Below are 20,863 nucleotides of genomic sequence, written 5' to 3'. Positions count from 1 at the left end.
ACCGGCAATATCATATTTTAGGTCTTAAGAAGTTTGAAATTTTATCGACAGAGCGCATTTGTGTTTTCTTCCGAGATTATTACATATTAATTCAATTGTTTTTGCATTCTGTATAAGGTTTTTAAGCCAAACAGTTGATTAGTTTAATATTTCATTAAAAATTTAGAATTTTCGAAACAATGTGATTTTTTTAATTGTCTTAAGAGGTTACATGGGTTTCCTCCGAAAAAAATGGCCTATTTTCAACAATTTTTTTTTAATAGCAAAAATGAAATATTTTATTCAAACTTTTTACTGTCTTAAAGATACATGTTTAATAAGGGATTACTGAAATTAAAAAAAAAAATATTAAAAACTTTGCTAATGTGACGTCATTTCCGGCGAGCCCTCGGAAAAAAGATGCGTCCGCGTGGACAGCAGAACTCCGAGCAGGATTATTTGAAGTGAAAAAAAAAAAATTTGTGCTTTAGTTAAGACTTCAAACTAGGTCTTGAACGAAGGAAAAAGAAAAAAAATTAAAATTGGATTTTTGGCAGAGGTTTTTACAAAAAAATTAAAAATTTGGCTAAAATTTCGCGGCATTTTTGTTTTACAAATAGTTGTAATTGAAAAAAAAAATTCTTCGTTCAATTCCTTGTAAATTATATCCCGAAGACCTGTCTAAAATTTCATCAAGATCGGTGTAGTAGTTCTCGAGAAATCTTGACAACCGTCTTTGAAAACATAGTTTTGAGAAAAACGCGTTTAAAGTTTTGAGTGACAATACAACAGCGCCTTGAGCAAGCAACTTTTTAAAACTGTATCTCCGAACCTATTATTCGGATCGATTTGAAACTTTAGGACAATATTCTAGAGATGTTGTTGAATTTAATAAGATAAAAAAAATCGATTTTTGAAACCGTGAAACCCATGTAACCCCTTAAATTTGTTAAAATCGATAAATAATATTATAATTTATGTTTCATTGTGAGATTAGAATCGTATTATTTTTAATCTGTAACGCGATATAATAAAAATTAATTAAGAAAAAAATTTAGTAATGTTTCATCAAAAAAATCAACATGAATCTCCTAAAAATTCTCTAGTGCCGCCACATTGTCGGCTTTCGATTTAGTTATTGTAAAAATTCAAAAAATTAAATTATACAGAATTTAGCAGCCATTTTCCAATTTTTTTTCTATTTTAATTACAAATCTCATAAAAAAAAATTTTTTTTCTTTTAAATTGCACCTTTACTATTTTTTCCTAAATGTGGAATTTTTGTATAATAATTTAATTGTTATAAAAATCCAAAAAATTGATACAAAAATCTAGTCAGCTAGTATCTAAAAATTTAAACAATTCTTTTTATTAAAAAAAATTTATTTTTAAAAAAGTTGAGCGCAATTTTAAAAAAATATTTTTTTGCATTCAAAAAATCAATAAAGAACCTCTTAAAAATTCTCCAGTGCCGCCATCTTGTCGGCTTTCGATTTAGTTATTTGTAAAAGTCCAAAAAATTGACATAAAAATCGAATATAAAAATATTAATAATTCTTTTTATTAAAAAAAATATTTTTTTACATTCAAAAAATCAATAAAAACCTCCTAAAAATTCTTCAGTGCCGCCATCTTGTCGGCTTTTTGCCGAACCCGAAATGGCGATAGCAAACTTTAATACCAGGGCCATCTATGTGCCCAAAAACAAACTAATTTCAACTTCTTTAATTTTCTAACACAGAAAACAAATCGATAAGACAAATTTCTTTAAAATAAAATTCCTCTTTATTTAATATATATTAAATTTCTCCGCTCTCTAACCTCTCAAAATTACACTAAAATAAAACGCACTAGCTTCCATTGCTCAGATTAATATTTAAACAAAGTAAATTAAAAAACCTACTAAAATAAATAAGAAATAATGCGGCCTGGTGTCTTGTTTAATAAAAACTAAAAAATCGAGTCGTTAATTTAATTAAAAGCTTGAAAAATGGATAACTTGCTGAAAAATATCGAAAGTATGGAAATAACAAATACGCAAGAGTTGATAATAAATAAAATTATAATAAATATTGAAAATTTAATTAACAATTGTTTGGTACCGCAAAAATTGGTAGGGAATGATAGACCTTGTGATAAAAATGATTTTAACGATTATTCCCACACAATTGACGGGAATTTAATAGATTTACTCGCGGAATTAAACAACCTTAAGAGTTACAATGTAGATTCGCGATCTTTGTCAATTGAAGACGTTGATGTGAGGGAAATTTTGCTTAAATCGGTAATTATAGTCGGGGAAAATAGCGAGAAAAATCCTTGGAATAATTCCAGTACTCTAGAATTAGCAAATAAGCTTTTGATAGAATTGTGCTGGTTTTTTGGCGTTGAAAAATTTTCCGACGTTTTTGCGAACAATGATCAAGACAATAGACTCCGGGACATTATGTTGCTGCTCAGAGGAAAGCTCCTCAAGAGTACCTGGAAGACTTTTCCAGGAAGTGTTTGCTGTTACAAATGGCTGCTGCATCAAGTAGAGGTTTAAAATATTTCTTCTTTTTTTTTTTTTTTTGGGAAGAAATAGAAAAATTTCGGATATTTTTTTTATGGTCCGAAATTAATTCCAAATTTTTTTTATTATTATTATTTGATTTTTTAATATTATTATTATTTTTTAGATGCCTGGGCTGCTGAAATATTTGACGGAAGTTTTGCCGACTGCATTGATTATTTACGATGATTACGTTCCGGAAAATCGGATCGTTGGATTGATTTGCATTAGGAAAATTTTAGAGCACTCTTCTTTGGTAATTTTTATTGGAAAAATTTTTTTTATTAAAGAGAATAAGGAGAGATTTAATTGAGGATTTTTTGTTTCAGCAAAATGAATTTTTGAAAAGTGGGTACGCTGATGTTCTATATGATGCGCTGGAGAAACTTACCCATGAACGAGAAGTGAAGTATATTCTTCCGTTGTATAATTGTATTACTCTGGTTTTGATTAATATGGAGGCTAATAATACGCGCAATCCTTACGAGGTAAGTATTATTAATGATATTAATTTAAGAAGATATGGTTATAGAAGATGAATATGTAATATGTGGAGATTTAATGTATAAAGAATAAACAATAATTGATAATATATAGACACATAATTAAGAAATGACGTTGTATCTTGTGAACTATTGACATTTTTTAAGATATAAGCTCATTTTGATGTTACACTCATCGAGACCTTTCATTTAAATACTCACATGAAATTTTTTGTATATTTTATATATATGGTATTTAAGAAATATATAAATATATGAAAAATCGATGTGGGTACTCAAATGAAAGGTCTTAATGAGTGTAACATCAGAATGAGCTTATATCTTTAAAAATGTCAATAGTTCACAAAATACAAGTTCATTTCTTAATTATTGACATTTTTAAAGATATAAGCTCATCTCGATGTTACACTCATCGAGACCTTTCATTTAAATACTCCCATGAAATTTTTTGTATATTTTATATATATGGTATTTAAGAAATATATAAATATATAGAATATATGAAAAATCGGTGTGGGTACTCAAATGAAAGGTCTTAATGAGTGTAACATCGAAATGAGCTTATATCTTTAAAAATGTCAAGAGTTAACAAAATAAAAGTTCATTTCTTAATTATTGACATTTTTAAAGATATAAGCTCATCTCGATGTTACACTCATCGAGACCTTTCATTTAAATACTCTCATGGAATTTTTTGTATATTTTATATATATGGTATTTGAGAAATATATAAATATATAAAATATATGAAAAATCGATGTGGGTACTCAAATGAAATGTCTCAATAACTATAATGTTAGAATGAGCTTATATCTGTAATTATGTCAATAGTTATCAAGATATAAGGTCATTTCTTAATTATTGACATTTTTAAAGATATAAGCTCATCTCGATGTTACACTCTTCAAAACCTCTCATTTGAGTACCCACATGCATTTTTGATATATTTTTCATATATACATATATATAATATTTATGAAAAATTGATGTGGGTACTCAAATGAAAGCTCTTGATGAGTGTAACATCGGGATGAGCTTATATCTTTAAAAATATTAATAGTTCACAAGATACAAGGTCATTTCTTAATTATTGACATTTTTTAAGATACAAGCTCATCATGATGTTACACTCATCAAGAGCTTTCATTTGAGTACCCACATGCATTTTTGATATATTTTTCATGTGTACATATATATATAATATATATAAACATATAAAATATATGAAAAGTTGATGTGGGTACTCAAATGAAAGGTCTTGATGAGTGTAACATCGAGATGAGCTTATATCTTAAAAAATGTTAATAGTTCACAAGATACAAGGTCATTTCTTAATTATGTATCTAGAGATTTTCGAATGCAGCCTAAATACTCATAATAAATTGCCTATCGGTGATAATGATAATAATAAAAATATTTACAGTGGACGAAACGAGATGACATTTTAGCAACCTTATTAAACAACATGGAACTAGAAAACAATTTAGAACTTCGTCATGCATATATAACAAGCTTACCCCAACTACTAACAAATATTGGATGTGCCAAATGGTGCGAGCGCCTAATTAGAATACTTTCTGAATATTGCGGCCATCATACCGATCTAAAAACCCTGAAGGCAACTCTGCAGGTATTTACAATTAAATATAAGTACTTACTTATGATAAATAATTGAAATAATAAAACCGTTTGATTGAAGTTCGCAGAAATAGTGCTATCGATGTTCCACGTGCGGATTCCAGCGCATTGTTTGGTCTTATATACTGCGTTCTTAAAGCTGCATTACGATCTGACAGAGACGCCGATTTTCGATGAAGAAATAATTAGAAGCTTAGAAAGGTGTATTTACTTATTGTACAAAGTAACTCCTAATATAGGCTCTGCAATTATCAGAGACGATCGTATGAGAATAATTATTAAAAATAGTATTCATACTAGTTGTTTCAGTGATACTAAATACTGCAATTAGCCTAGATTTATTAAATATTTGATGGATATTAATTACTTATATTGCTATATTAATTGACATCACAACATAATATTTATACAAATAATGATAGTATTATAGACATATTTATTTAATCAAATGTGATTTACAGTGTAATGCCATATTTATTATTAAAATTTATTAAACTTATTATTAAAAATCTGTTTGTTTTTTTATTAAATTTTTTTTAGTGCTTAAATTATTTCTTAATAATTTTTGAATATTTTTAAATCTACAGAAAACTTGGAAAAAACCATATCACGTGCCTAGAGGTAAAAGGGCGTATAGCTAAGGGTTAATAGGGATTTGTGCTGAAAGGGCGTAAAAAAAAATTTTTTTTGCCATTCGGTTTGAAATTGTCGGAAACGTAAAAATCTGTGAAAAAAAAAAGTTGGTATCCTAAAGCTGAAAGGGCGTATCTCAAGACATACGCCCTTTCAGCTTTAAGAAAAGTTCTACTTAAAGGTAAAAGGGCGCATAATAAAAAATTGTAGTTTTGATACCAAATGTTAAATAATAATTTCACAAGACAAGTTATATCAAAATAACAGCCTCATTTACAAAGTGAAGATATAAACAAATAGAAAATAAATAAATCAAAAACAATTTACGTAAAAATTAAGTAATAAAAAAAATCACAATGACAGATAACATTGAAATATTTTGAAATTTCTCGCATTAATCGCCCTATTGAATATAACTACTGGCGCCGTTCACACAACAGCTGTTTCATCATGATCAACAATCCATAATCCAAATTTTATAATAACTATTTCTTAAAATAAAAATCGAGAAAATAATCACGCGTAATTTATTGTTTTTTCGATATATTTTCTTTTTTAACTTTAAAAAATTGTATAGTTGAGGTTTTACGCTGCTACTACCACAGAAAGTTTTTTTTTCACATTTTTAAACTACGAATATGTTCTTTTGTAAACTGGCCGAAAAAAAAATTATACACCCTTTCACCTTTAGATTACCAAAATTTTGAATTCTTAAAAGTAAAAGGCCGTATAATTAAAGACATTCGCCCTTTTACCTTTGCAATTTTTTTTTTTTCAATTTTAAGCGTAGAATGTGTCTACTACTTGATTGGCAATACAAAAAAAATATGCGCCCTTTTACCTTTGCAAAGGTAAAAGGGCGCATAAATTGTTGTATGCCCTTTTACCTTTAGACACGCGATATATATGATCATATATAGTCCATATGTGATCATATATGATCTATATGTTATGATATATGATCCATATGTGATCATTCATGAAACACCTGATCATATATGATAGATATGTGACTATATATGACAGAAATGCGACTATATATGACCATATCGATGGTTTTCTGACGCAACCTCGTGACCAAAAATTACGATTTTGGAGACGAGGTGAAAAATAGCTTATAAAAAATTAATATTCATCTAAAAACAATGTCTATCAATTGTATTTTCTAAAAATACTATCGTATTTATTATTAATCTGGTTAATATTTTTTTCCAGTAACGTGTTTATAATTAGTTATTAATTTTTCAATTGAGCCAGATATATGATCCAGATGTAGTCATCTACCCTCACGGTTTTGGAAATGCCGTAAAGAATCGGTATTTATACGATATAAATGCTGTATTTTTACCGTAATACTTCAGTTATTTTGGCCAGTTTTTTTGTCGAATTATTACGAAAAAATTACGAAATAAGTTCAAAATATTTACGGCAATACAATAAAAAAATTACGGTATATTAACAGCATTTAAACCGTAAATGTACCGCATACTAACTGTATATCTGCGGCACTATTGCAGCAAAAAAACCGGAAAAAAAGATCCCTACTTTCTATTACCGGCAAAATACCAAAAATATGCTGCTTTACTACTATTTTTCAATAGCTTAAAATTTTTTTTTATAATATTATAAATTATCATGAATAATTTTTAAGAGGTTGATAAATTAATTTCTCTATTATTATTATTATTATTATTATTATTATTATTATTATTATTATTATCATTTTTAACTTTCCGCTAAGAAAATCGAAGATTTTCAAAAATCGGGAAGTTATTGTTTTCACCCCGTTTTACAAAAATCGAGTTTTCATCAGATCTCGATGTTTGAAGGTTACAGGAAGCTTCCCTGACTATCCCCGCGAGGTTGTCACTATGTCTGTGTGTGTGTGTGTGTGTGTGTGTGTGTGTGTGTAAATTTCCCGAGAATTTGAACCGATTCGGACAGATAGATTTTGAGAAATTTTGAAAAATCTAAAAAAAAAAAAGAAAAAAAACATAATTTTTAAAGTGGTTTTTTTTAGAATATCTTTTAAACGGCTCTATCGATCAACTTCAAAAACTAATCCGCCCTTAAGCTTGATAAACCACGCCGATCGTCACTAATCTGGTCAAAATTGGTTGATTCGTTCGAGAGATATCGTGAACGAAAGAAAACCGAAAAAAGTGTTTTTTTGACATAACTTCGTCATTTCTTCTCGGATCGTTCTTGATGATATAGAATAATTTCAGAGCTTAAAAAACCGCGTCGATCGCCGCCAAAAACGTGGAAATCGGTAGATTGGTTCGAGAGATATATTCTCGATAAAATATTTGGAAACAAGTGTTTTTTTAACATAACTCCGACATTTTTTGGAATAACTTCTAAACGGCTGCATTGCTCGATTTCAAAAACTAATCAGCTTTTAGCATGATCAATTACCATGATCAATTAGCATGATCAGCTATTAGTCAATTTGTTCAAGAAATATCATGAACGAAAGAAAACCAAAAAAAGTGTTTTTTTGGAATTACTCCAAATTTCCTCGTTTTATCAATTTAAACTTGAAGATTCGTCATGAAACTAAAAAAATTGCGTCAAATACTGCCAACCGCGTGAAAATCGGTTGATTCATTTAAAAGTTAGTGCGGTTTGAAAATTTAAAAAATATTGTTCTATGATATTACTATCAGACTTTTAAGCTCGAAGAGCTCAAAAACGTCATTAGTGCAGTTTTATGCACCTAGGTATGGAATTAGCGGGAAGTTGCACGGATGGCCTTCAGAGTCTACTGCTTTCCTAATTTTTTTTAGTCCAGACCGAGATTCGAACCCGGATCATCTAGTTACGCGCCGAAGGCTCTACCAGTTGAGCTATCAGAGACACTATCCGTATCTATTTACTCAGTCACCTAATAAGACTCGCCGAGTAATAAACACAACCGTCCATCTTACGGTAAAAAGCATTATATCTTTAATTATATCAGTATAAACGCGGTAAAATTGCAGTATATCTTTGGTATTTTTACCGTAGAAATACGATTTTATTATTGTAAAATTATAGTAATATTATAGTTAATAGATAGATTTTTTACGGTAAAAGTTCTAGAGTTTTACGGTAATTTTATCGTATTATTTCTGAACTTTGCAGCAAAAGTACGGTAGAAATGCTGTATAGCTATAGTAAAAAAGCTGGCCAAAATAACCACAGAAATACCGTATTATTTCAGAATTATAACGGTTAATTTATGGTAAACGCATTAATACCGAAAATTTACGGTATTTCTATAACCGCGAGTATTAACCCTTGGATCATATATGATCGATATGTGGTCGCATATGATACATCTGATTATATATAGTTCATATGAGAAGTATTTACGGTTATATAATTCATCAGTGATCATTTATGTAATATCTGATCATATATGATTGCTATATGATATTTTTCAAAACAATGTCTTCATAAAAAATTTCTTCCTTATTGACTTTCTACAAAAGCTCTTAATGTTGTGAAATATGACATAGTCATTGACAAAAACTGTAATTATAATTATTATTTCTTCATGTTATTCTCTGTAAATTATAAGTAGGGGACGGACGGGCAAAATGGATATTTTAATTTAAAAATGAAATAACAAATATATATTATAATCATATCTATTTTTAACTTTGGCTAATAATTTTTTGAGTAATTGAAGTTTATAATTAAAGTAAAATAAAAATAATAACAAAGAAATTCTTCTTCGAAATTAAAAAAAAAAAAAAAGTCAACATTATCCGTTTTGCCCTACCAGGGCGGGCAAAATGAATACTCAGGTCGCGTAAAACGAATACTGATTGGAATAGTATATTACACACCTAGGGAAGTAAAGTAAGAAATGTCTCAGATCACATGTAATTGTTGGCCGAGGCGAAGCCGAGGTCAACAAACATGTGATCTGAGGCTTTCTTATTTACTTCCCGAGGAGTGTATACTATTTTTTTGTCCGACGAAGGCGGAAAGCGGCAACTTAGTTTAGCGCAGCGGGACGAAAGTTGCCACTTTCCGCCCGGAGGGCAAAAAAATACATTTCAATCAAAACAATCGTCGCAAAAATATCAACCGCGTCCTGAATATGAAGAAAAAAATCAAATCTGCATCGTCCTTAACATTAAAATAATGACTGTATACTTACAATTTAAAATTTTATTTTTTTTCCTAAATTTCAATATTTATAAAAAAAAATTCCTACAAGTATGCAAAACTAATGCTTTATCGATAACGGTAAGTATAGTTACATAATAGATTGATAGATTGCAGTTTAAAATGTTTCTATCGACCGATCAGCAATTTAAAACGATTATTCATTTGACCCGCTCTCTCCGTCTTGCCCGTCCGTCCCCTAACAATAAATAATAATAAGCTTACTTACCGAGGCATAAAATTTGCAAGTAAGTGCAGGTAATATTCCGTCAACTTTAATAACAAGAGGTTTTTGAGAGCGACACATTATTATAATTACCGATTTTTGTAGCGACAAAGAAGTTCCGATCCAATTTGAATCATAAACTGCGTGTGCTATTTCTTCTCCCTGAAAACAAAAATTAGCTCAATAATCAATTATAAATTATAAATTTATCACAAATCTATTAATTACCATCTCATACAAATCATCAGCAGGAAAAGTAAACGCCAAAACACACATTAACGACGTGATAACAATAGCAATTCCTCGGATCATTTCAAAAATTTTAGTATACTAAACAAAATATCCTTAAATTTAATTTAAAATTTATTAATTAAATTTTTTTTTATTACTTACGAATAAAATAGGTATCGCAGCGAATATAACAGTTACTATAACTGTTACAAAGCATCTCAGTATCATGAATCGTAACATATAGTTCAAATTTTCGGCGTATCTGCAAGTTAAAACTGATTTTTTACTAAAATTGCCATTGAGGAGGTTCGAGCAAATCTAATGTGAAAAATGATTTCCAACTTTGAGCTTTGAAATTAAGTATACGTATAAATAAATACGCAATTGATCTAATCCCAAAATTTAAAAAGATTCACCGTTTAGTTACTTAGATATTAAATTTCAAAAATCACATTTTTTGTCTCCTTATACACGGGCTCTTATGGCGGACAAACGTTTAGTCGACACTTTAATTATTCTTTTCAATATTAACCTCCCAACTTGAACGAATAAAAAACTATACACAAGAAACTTGGATTATTGTGAAATCTAAAAAAAATTTAATAATAATACATTACCGATATAATTTTAGAAATATTTAAAGTTTAATTTCATGTTTTTGACTCGTTTATCGTCAGCTATTTATTCGAATAAAGATTTGGCAACGTCGCGTCAACAGCTGAGAAAAAAGAAAAGGATATAAATATAGTTACAGAGAGATAAATATTTAACTGACACACTCATCCACGTCTCTGTAATGGGTATAATCAAACGCGCTGTTGTCAAATCTGTTTATTTAATCCAGCAAGTAGTAAATACCAAAGTTATTTCATTACTTTATTTTATTAAATAAGTAAAAATCATCAATTATTAAATTGTTCAAATTATTTTAAATTAAAATAAAGAATTTTGACGAATATTGGGAAGACTGAAAGTAAAAAAAAAATTAAACATTATTTTGACTCATAAGTTACGCTCGAACTTCCTTAAAATAATAATTTAGTCTGTCAAAGAGGCATAACAGTATCCCTACTCTATACTAGTGACGTCACGAGCTCCCCACTCTTTGCTCGGAGCGTGGCAACGCTCCGCCTCTATCGTAGCAACCTCCTTACTTCTCAGCGCGTTGCTATAGCAACCTCCCTACTCCAGAGCGAACTACGTCACATTTCCATGCTCATCGAATTAATTTCACGTTCGTTAGCCAAAAATACTTACTCTATACACTGAATATGTTTCTTAATGAAGACATTAAGCTGTCCATCCTCGTATTTCTTGATAACTTTTTTGAATTCATTGAACAAAACCTTGAACTCCGTAACAATGTAAGTCAACAACACGACAGAGTTAAAAATAACCATAGTATTAATTAACAGCTGATAAACAGCGACCACTTGCGTGAAAAATAGGAAGTAATACAAAATTGTGAACTTTTGGAATTCAAAAGGATAGATGTCAACCAGCGGAAAGAGCTGCGGAAGAAATATTGGTCCGAAAATCATGGAAAATATCGACGGAACTGAAAATACGTTTATTAGTATCACGACTATCACATAGCGATTTATGTAATCGTTAAACAATTTCTTTGTCGACTTATTGGAAGTTTTTACAAAGATCCTTATGTCATCCAACATTTTCTGGAAGACAATTAGGATGATTAGTGTCTTAATTAACAGTAAGGTAATTAAGGGGTTGCATGGGTTTCCTCCGGGAAAAAATGACCTATTTTTAACAATTTTTTTTTAATATAAAAAATGAAATATTTTATTCAAACTTTTTACTGTCTTAAAGATACATGTTTAATAAGGGATTACTGAAATTAAAAAAAAAAAAATATTAAAAACTCTGCTAATGTGACGTCATTTCCGGCGAGCGCTTGGAAAAAAGATGCTTCCGCGTGGACAGCAAAACTCCGAGCAGGATTATTTGAATTGAAAAAAAAAAATATGTGCTTTAATTAAGACTTCAAACTAGGTCTTGAACAAAGGAAAAAAGAAAAAAAATGAAAATTGGATTTTTGGCAGAAGTTTTTACAAAAAAATTAAAAATTTGGCTAAAATTTCGCGGCATTTTTTTTTTTAAATAGTTGTAATTGAAAAAAAAAATCTTTCGTTCAAGACCTTGTAAATTATATCTCGAAGACCTGTTTAAAATTTCATCAAGATCGGTTGAGTAGTTCTTGAGAAATCTTGACAACTGTCTTTGAAAACATAGTTTTGAGAAAAACGCGTTTAAAGTTTTGAGTGACAATACAACAGCGCCTTGAGCAAGCAACTTTTTAAAATTGTATCTCCGAAACTATTATTCGGATCGATGTGAAACTTTAGGACAATATTCTAGAGATGTTGTAGAATTTAATAAGCCAAAAAAAATCGATTTTTTGAAACCGTGAAACCCATGTAACCCCTTAGTAGAGAAGAAACTTACGTAGAACTCGTGCTCGTGTCTTTTCCAGTAGAAGTTATTGAAGATCGCGATTATGTGGAGCATCAGCATGCTTATTTTTTCAACCAGGACTATGATGTTGTTAATATTGTGGTACACGTTCAAACTTGTCAGCAATATCATGCAGAACTGATTTACCATCAATAAGAACCAAACTTTGCGGTATATTAACTGCACAACAATGTTCGAATGGAAATGCTTGACCGGAATTTGGAGAGTTATTAGAATGAAAAATCTTGCTGCGCGAAGAATTGTTTTTGATTTGAATTTCATTTTAGTAGATTAACTACACCAAAAAGAGAAAAGTGGAAAAATTAAATAGTATTACAGTTTCAATTGCAAAAAACTAATTTTTCCTCTTTTCTTTCAGGAATTTGGATTAGGACTATTGATCAAGGAATTATTTTACTGGTTGATTAATGAATCTTTGATTAAGGCTCCACTAATCGTATTATAATAACAGTTATTTAATCATAATTACCGTGACAGTAATTACAGTTCTTATTTTGCAATATAAGTAATATAATTTACAAATTATAATTTTTGAGAGTTTTTAAAAAAAATTGTGATTTGTATAAATTAATATTTTTAATTTAATAATTCAAACTTTTATTCTTCGTATCGGACAATTTTTCCGTAGACATTTTCGTTCCTATCAAAAAACGGCTTTCGCAAGTAATACACTGGATCGAACGGCACTCTTGAAAGCGATTCAGTTTCATTAAGCTTCTTCAAAAGGCGGATTTTACCTTCCAAGGGAACAAAATGCGAGTTTTCTACCGAAAAACTACTTATAGTACCATAATTAGTTTCATTTTCTCGATATTTTCCTGTGAAGTTATATTATAATTTATTTTGGATGAAATTATTATAATTATTTTTAAATTATTATAAATACCTCGTTCATTTTTTGATACTGCTGATGCGCCAAGACATATTTGAAGGTAGTTTAAAAGCAGTAAAAGTGATATACTGCTGAAAAATAATATAATATTAGAACTAATTAGTTTCATTTTTAATAACGATTTTGATGAACTCTGATTTGAAATTTTGAATTATCGTGATTATAAACGTTATTTTATCATAATTGGAAAAAAATGATATCATATTATAGTATTAATAGTGCGTTATTTTTAGAAATTTAATTATCACTATCGTAACACCTGGATTGAAATAAAATTAGTGGTTTTGGTAAATCGAAGAATTTTATAGAATTTTTTAAAATGAAGAAAAAAATAATAATTTTTTACCTCAACTAGAATATCAAGCGCACTTCTGTCAAAATGTTTATTATTTATCCATGAATATTTGACCGTCCGAGTCAAAATTAAAAAAATGATTTGAGCCTATTGAGCCTCCTTTCTTTTATTGTTGGGTTTGCATGGAAATTTAAAACTGTATTTTCACCCTCATCGGCCTAAAAATAGGCTGTTGAGGTCGAAATCACAGTTTAAAACTGTATTTTGAGCCTAAAGAGCCTACCTCGAGGGTCTGTAGGTTGTTTCCATCTTTTTATTTTTTAGAACATATAATATTTTTATAATAGCAAAAATTTTATAATTAAAAAACTGGACTTAGAAAATTTTTAACTTTTATCGTTGCAAAGAATTTTTTAAGTGTAGAGTTGAAATAAAAATTATGACTATTGTAATTAATGTTGCAACAATTGATCAATAATCCATAAAATATACGGACAGTAATAAGCAATAACATCTCAACTTAAACTTTTTCTAATGTTTATCGTTAACATATTCGGGTTTATATATGGGGCATTTCATGCCAAATCGACCACTCTTGACCTCGACGATTTTCGATTTCCTGAAATTTTTGTATCTTTCTCTACCCTACTATAATTTATAGCTAAAATTTGTCATTAAAGACAAATTTGGGAACTGGGGAAATAAAGGATAAAGGGGGGAGGAGAGACCTTACTCAGTAGGAATTTTTCGGTAACCGAAAAAATAATTCAGACAGCCCAGACCGGGACTCGAACCCGGATCATTTGGTTACGCGCCAAAGGCTCTACCAGTTAAGCTATCCGAAACATTGTCCGTAACTACCATTCCGTCACCTAATAATAGGTGGAGAAAGATACCGACTGAAAACAATTTTAAAAATTTTTACCCAACCAAAAAAAAGTTACGAGTTATTTAAAGAAAAAAATATGTTTTTTTTTTTTGTTAAATAACCATAACTTTTTTGAAAATTGACTTATTGGGATTTTTTCTTTTTTTAATTTTTGTTTTAAAATGTACTTTTTAGAAAAAAAAAAAAATCAAAATAATAATTTGGATTCATATTTTTTTTTCAATGTTTGTTTTTCGTTATACCACTGAAAATTTTTCAGCAGACTTAGAAAACTTCAAAATTCGAGAAAAAAAAATTTTAAATGACAATCATCGATAAGATGGATTATTTTTTTTTTTTCAAAACTATAGTCTGATAATGAGAAAATACTCAAATTCTCCTGAATTTAGGATATGTAAATTATTTAAACGTGTAAAAAAATGAAATCACATTCCATTCAAGTCTACTGTTTATAAATTATTCAACAAAAATATTTTTTGCTGTGTAAATGAAAATAATTTCAAACAAATTTTGTTTGAAATTAATTGCCTCAAAATTTTTGAAAGTTCATGCGTTGCTCCAAAATGAATCAAACAACAATTTCATTTTTTTGTTGTTGCATGTAGTTTTGGAAAAAAAATACAAAAAAAAAATTGAATGCTTTTTTTAATTTTTGATCTAACTTCATTGAAAAATAATAATCAAATCTTTTCGATGATTGTTATTTTTAATTTTTGTTTTTATTTTTTTTTCTCGGATTTTGAAGTTTTTTAAATCTGCTGAAAAATTTTTAGTGCTACAACGAAAAACAAACATTTAAAAAAAAATTTTTTTTTTCATTTCTAAAAAAAAATAGTAAGAAAAAAAATGCCACTCTTAAAATTTCAGGAAATTCGCAGAAAATGCTGAAATATTTTATAAAAAAAAAATCGAAAATCAAAATGGCATTTATCCCGAAATTTTCGTTTTTTTTCCGAAAGTTTAAAAAAAAACGTTGAATATGGATCCAAATTATTATTTTTATTTTTTTTCTAAAAAGTACATTTAAAAATAAAAATTTTCAAAAAAAAACATCCCAATAAGTCAATTTTCAAAAAAGTTATGGTTATGTAACAAAAAAAAAAAACATATTTTTCTTTAAATAACTTGTAACTTTTTTTTGGTTGGGTAAGAAAATTTGAAAAAATTTTGAAAATTATTTTCAATAGGGTAGAGAAAGATACAAAAATTTCAGAAAAATCGTCACCATATAAATTTAGTTTATGAGAATAATGAGATGTAAATCAACTCATCGGTCGTACGGTGTAGGGGTTAGTTATCAGTCTGGCAAGCGCGCGGCTCGGGTTCGAATCTCGGTTAGAACGGATTTTCATGTTATTTCTATAATTAGCGAATGTTAGGTTTAAATTAAGAGTCACACAGTCTGAATTTGCGATAGCTCTACAATATAAATAAAATATAGATATGACATTGGCAAAATCCTTTTTTTATCATTTTTTTATCAAATGGTATGCGCCGGACATAGCATGCCGCTAACAGCAGCCATTTTTATCTGAATCCATTCCCCTTTCCTTTCTTTCCCCTCGCCTACATCGTATTAACCAATAAGGGATCTTTTTTACGGTAGAGATGTAGGCATAGTAGGCTCAATTTATGGTTCTAAAACGGTGATTTCAGCCTAACTTTGGTAAAAGTGGACAAATATACGACTTGTAGACTGAAATTATAGTTCTGATATATGCGTCATAATAGTCGAAAAAATCTAAAACCATAATTTCAGCCTATAACTCCTCGAGTAGGTTGTGGAGGCTCAAAATATGTTTTTAATTTTGACTCGGGCGTTGCTATGGTAACCGTTGTCAAAGTGATTACCATAGCAACGAAAAGCAGTAACGCTGAAAGCGTCACATCAACTTTTTTAATAACGGATTCATTAATATTTAACCGTTACCATGGTAACCGTTGCTATGGTAACTGTTGCCAAAGTGGTTACCATAGCAACGAAAAGTGACAGTAATGAAAACGTCTCATCAACTTTTTAATTAAGGATTCCTTCTTTGAACAAAATGTCAAAAGGGCGTATTTATACTGAAAGGAAAAAACATAGCTGAATTGTAAAAATATACTTTTTTTTTTGTAATTGCTCGAACTATATATGCATTAGTTTAAGTATTAATAAATAATTATATCGACTATATTTAAATAAATATTTTTGTTATCTTATTTACCAAAAAACTATTATCCGACTGAAAGGTCGTTACGGACGACGTCTCAGATAGCTTAACTAGAAGCGCCCTTGATGCGTAACCAAAAGAAACCGGGTTCGATTCCCGGCTCCGGCAGTCCGAATTATTTTTTATGTTTTCTGAATTAAAGTTAATCAAGATGACTACTAAGCCCATAAAAATAGTTTCAGTTACTATACTGTATATAGTCTCTACTCTCTTAACCTTATTAGAGGCGCCAATTAGCTATCTTCTCATTAGCCTACTTTAATTAGCTGTAAATTCTGTAACTGATTTATAAATATGAGAGAAGATCTGGTTAAAAACGCAATAATAGTTTTTATATCAGTCAGTTGGTCACAGAAGAATATGATGCAGAAATTGGGCACGGATTGATGATACCAACCTTCAACAGCTCTGTTTAAGTCTAGATCTCTCGGACATTGTTAATGCAACATCGGTAGATACTATGAATGAACGTTTACATCAACATATTGGGGGTGTAATAGAAGAACTAGTACCGCTCAGAGAGGTTACTGTTCGGGATCAACCGGCGCCATGGATCAATCTGGATATCAAGACTCTTCAGCGTCGCCGATCGAAGCTGTACAGGATCTTCAAAAGATCCGGCTTGGCGTTTAAAGAGTATGCTAATCTACGTAAAATAATTAAAGGCAGAATTACTGAGGCAAAGAAAAACTATTTTGATTATCGTTTTCGGAATTGTAAAAATGCTAACCCGGGGAAAAACCTGCATGCATGACCATGCTCAACCAAGCATGAATCAAGCATAATCATGCATAAGCATGCATGGATCATGGATGATCATGCCTGGTCAAGCATGATTCATGCAAGGTCTTACTCAATCATACATTTTAATACTGGCTGATCATAAACGATCCTGCGGGACCTTGCATGATCCATATACAGTCATGGTCGAATATGCACGACTGTGTACAATCAAACTGAAAGGTCGTGCATGAGCTTGCATAATAAAGCATGTGCATGTAAGAAACTACATATTCATGCTTCACCAAGTCTAATCATGCACGATAACTTTCAACGCAGCTAAAACTATCATGCATGACTATGCATGGTCTTGAATAGACATGTGCAATTATTTTTCGCCAAAATTAACCATACATGACCACCTGTCAGTGGCCAGAATGATCAATCTCGAGCCTGCTTGACCGTGCGTGACTTTGTCTGATCAATCATGATTGGACTTCACCAAGCTGCGCCGTGTACTTTTAGTTTTTACATTGCTTCATGTTCATGTAAGGGCTTACATGATTTTCCATGATTTTGCATTATCATACATTAGTCATACATAGTTCTTAAAGTTATATTTCGACCGTAATTTTAAAGACGCATGGTTATTTATAATCATACATGACTGTGTATAGTAATGACTTGAACATTGGTCTATTTTCACAATTTCATTTTTCAATTTTGAAATTTTGTACCTCATAGAAATGTCAATATTTTTTAAATAAATCTTAGTTTCTGACAGGAAAGTTAATTTATCGAAAAATGATATGATACCTTTCTTGTAGAGCATTCTATTTTCTTTCGGAAACTGTAAGATTTTTTTTTAAAATATTGATATTTCTATGAGTTACAAAATTCCAAAATTGAAAAATGAAATTGTGAAAATAGACCAATGTTCAAGGCTTTTATTAAATGTGTATTATTAAAAAATTGATATAAATAATCATTGTAACAATTTATCTGATAAGTATTTTTTAAAAGTAGCCTTGAATACTTAAATAAAGTTAGCCTTGAAATTGTTTTATATGCGATTTTTATATCGTGAACAAATTATTTTATGTTATTTAAGTTTGCAGGGTTCGATTTATTCTCAACTACGAGCTAACATAGTCAGCCAAAAGTGTCCCTGAATATATCCTAGACATGGAATACAACATGATTATGATTGATCAGTTATGATCATGCTTGGTCATACATGATCACGCATGAGTATTTGTCAAACATGTAAATAAGCATGATCAAGACTGATTAATTATGATGATGCTTGGTCGTGCATGATCAGTCATGAATATTTTCCAGACATGGAAAAGCATGATCATGACTGATTAGTTCTGATGATGCTTGGTCATGCATGATCTGTCATGAATATTTTCCGGGAAAAAATGATCAGACCTGACCATGCCTGTTCATGTATGATCAGACCTGAAATTAGACATGATCATGCCTGTTCATGTCTGAAGCGTTAAATACGCTCAGGCCTGATCAGACCTGGGCGTATGATTATGCTTGAATTAATAATTATGTTTAGGCCTGATAAGACCTGTTCATGCATGATTAACCTTCTTAAATGTTATTTTCAGTCTAGAAGGAAAATTTTATCGAACTATAGACTGCAGATCTATTTTGAAGATTAATTTGTTCCGTATAACGTATCAGTTTCTATCCCCTTATAAATTATAAATGTACAACTTTCATAAAAAATTTCAGCTTAAGCATAAACTTTTCGATTTTCCATCCCAAAACGATGATTTTTAAACAATTATTTATCAAATAATCTATCATTTTAACTGAAAAACTTCTTTCAATGATTTTACTTTCAAGCGCAAAAAAAAAATTTATATAGTTACATAATACAATTTCTCAAATTCTTTCGTAAAATGTTTTATTTGATATACTAATATTTTTTTTTCTCATATAATTCAATTTTCTTCAAAAAATTTGAGTTCAGATTTTCTGTTCCAGCAACCGTTCACCGTAAAAAATTTTGCGTCATTTCGCCAAAAAATTTGGCGTTAAAAATTTGTGTGTTAAATATTTAACACCTTTTCGTGTTGATTCAATAGAATTGACACAAATAAGTGTTAAATTAACACATAATAATGTAAAATTTAAACATACAAATTTTTTAACACTATGACGCAAAATTGGTTACTGTGTTCCATTGAATACGCGAAAAACAAAATTATCTAGTAAAAGTTTGAGTTTGATAGCGTGCAAATACCAAAATATATCAGATGATATCGATAGGCGATAAGTCCTTTCAAGATGTTTGTTATTAAGCTACGCCTTCGTCCATTTCGGTCGTATCAAATTCTGCTAAATTGTAGAACACATAAATAATTCTAAGTTTCCTATACATTTTAAATAAAAAAAACTTCAAAATTGGAAGAAAAAAATAAAATTACAATTACGGAATTAAACTTGAAGAAATTTTTTTTTTCTGTACTTAGAACAATATGTTAATGGAGCGAAAAAAATACACAGCCGTCCCAAATAAATCACTCTAATATATAATTAATTATTAATAATTAATAAATTAGGTATAGAACTCCGTTAGCCATAAGTTATGTATAAAATTTAAATTACTTAAAGTAGTTTGAAAGATGTTCCAAAGTCAATAGAAGCCATTAGGTCAACAGGTAAAGGATAAGTCTAGAGAGCGCGACGTCTACGGTTCGAATCCCTCTAGGCACCAATTTTTTTTTTTTTATGGACCTGATTCAGTCAGACATGAACATGCCTGGTCAGGCATGGTCATTTTTCCCAGTTTTGCCAGGCATGGAAAAGCATGATCATGACTGATTAGTTCTGATGATGCTTGGTCATGCATGACCATACAAGCTCATGTCTGGCAAATATACATGCATGATCATGCATGAAATTAACGCCTGATCGTACATGTTCATGCATGATGATTTTTTCCCGGGAAATCATGTTGGAATGATTTTCGGAATTTAGGATTAATTCAAAGTTCAGATTCCAATATTTACCATGATCTTAACATAGATGAATTGAATACATATTTCATGACGGTGGCGGGTTCATTTTCGGATAATATTGATTATAATTGTATTAGTAAATGTTTAACTAGGTATGAGACGACTTTTGAATTTAATAGACTGGAATGTGATATTGTAAAAAAGGCAATCATGAGACTGACTTCCAGCTCTATGGGTCCTGATGGTTTTGACATAAAAACATACAAAATTGTAATGTCTTATTTTCTTGAAACTATTAGTGATTTATTTAATCTATCTTTCTCTTTAGGTTTCTTCCCATCGATCTGGAAACAGGCTTATGTGTTGCCTTTGCCGAAAACTCGGAGTCCAACTGTGTTTTCAGACTACAGGCCAATATCAATAACTTGTACATTGTCAAAAGCGCTAGAAAGATG

The 20,863-nt window shown here is 29.8% G+C and overlaps 2 protein-coding genes across 2 annotated transcripts; one reads left to right on the top strand and one right to left on the bottom strand.

Annotated features, from left to right (window-relative positions):
• Window positions 1-1,782: 1,782 nt before the first annotated feature.
• LOC123264331 (TELO2-interacting protein 2-like) lies at window positions 1,783-5,182 on the top strand. The gene is made up of 5 exons (XM_044727567.1): window positions 1,783-2,518; window positions 2,658-2,786; window positions 2,860-3,018; window positions 4,457-4,663; window positions 4,733-5,182. Exons 1-5 carry the CDS (start codon window positions 1,970-1,972, stop codon window positions 5,000-5,002), a joined length of 1,314 nt encoding a protein of 437 aa, XP_044583502.1. The 5' UTR covers window positions 1,783-1,969; the 3' UTR covers window positions 5,003-5,182.
• A 3,578-nt stretch (window positions 5,183-8,760) lies between these two features.
• On the bottom strand, window positions 8,761-11,885 carry LOC123264333 (odorant receptor 30a-like). The gene is made up of 5 exons (XM_044727569.1): window positions 11,180-11,885; window positions 10,085-10,184; window positions 9,920-10,021; window positions 9,695-9,853; window positions 8,761-8,820 (listed from the first exon to the last, which is right to left on the bottom strand). Exons 1-5 carry the CDS (start codon window positions 11,593-11,595, stop codon window positions 8,761-8,763), a joined length of 837 nt encoding a protein of 278 aa, XP_044583504.1. The 5' UTR covers window positions 11,596-11,885.
• Between the last annotated feature and the right edge of the window lie 8,978 nt (window positions 11,886-20,863).

This window comes from Cotesia glomerata, linkage group LG4 (assembly GCF_020080835.1).
Source record: "Cotesia glomerata isolate CgM1 linkage group LG4, MPM_Cglom_v2.3, whole genome shotgun sequence".
NCBI classification, from domain to species: Eukaryota; Metazoa; Arthropoda; class Insecta; order Hymenoptera; family Braconidae; genus Cotesia; species Cotesia glomerata.
This window is presented reverse-complemented; position numbering and strand designations above follow the sequence as displayed.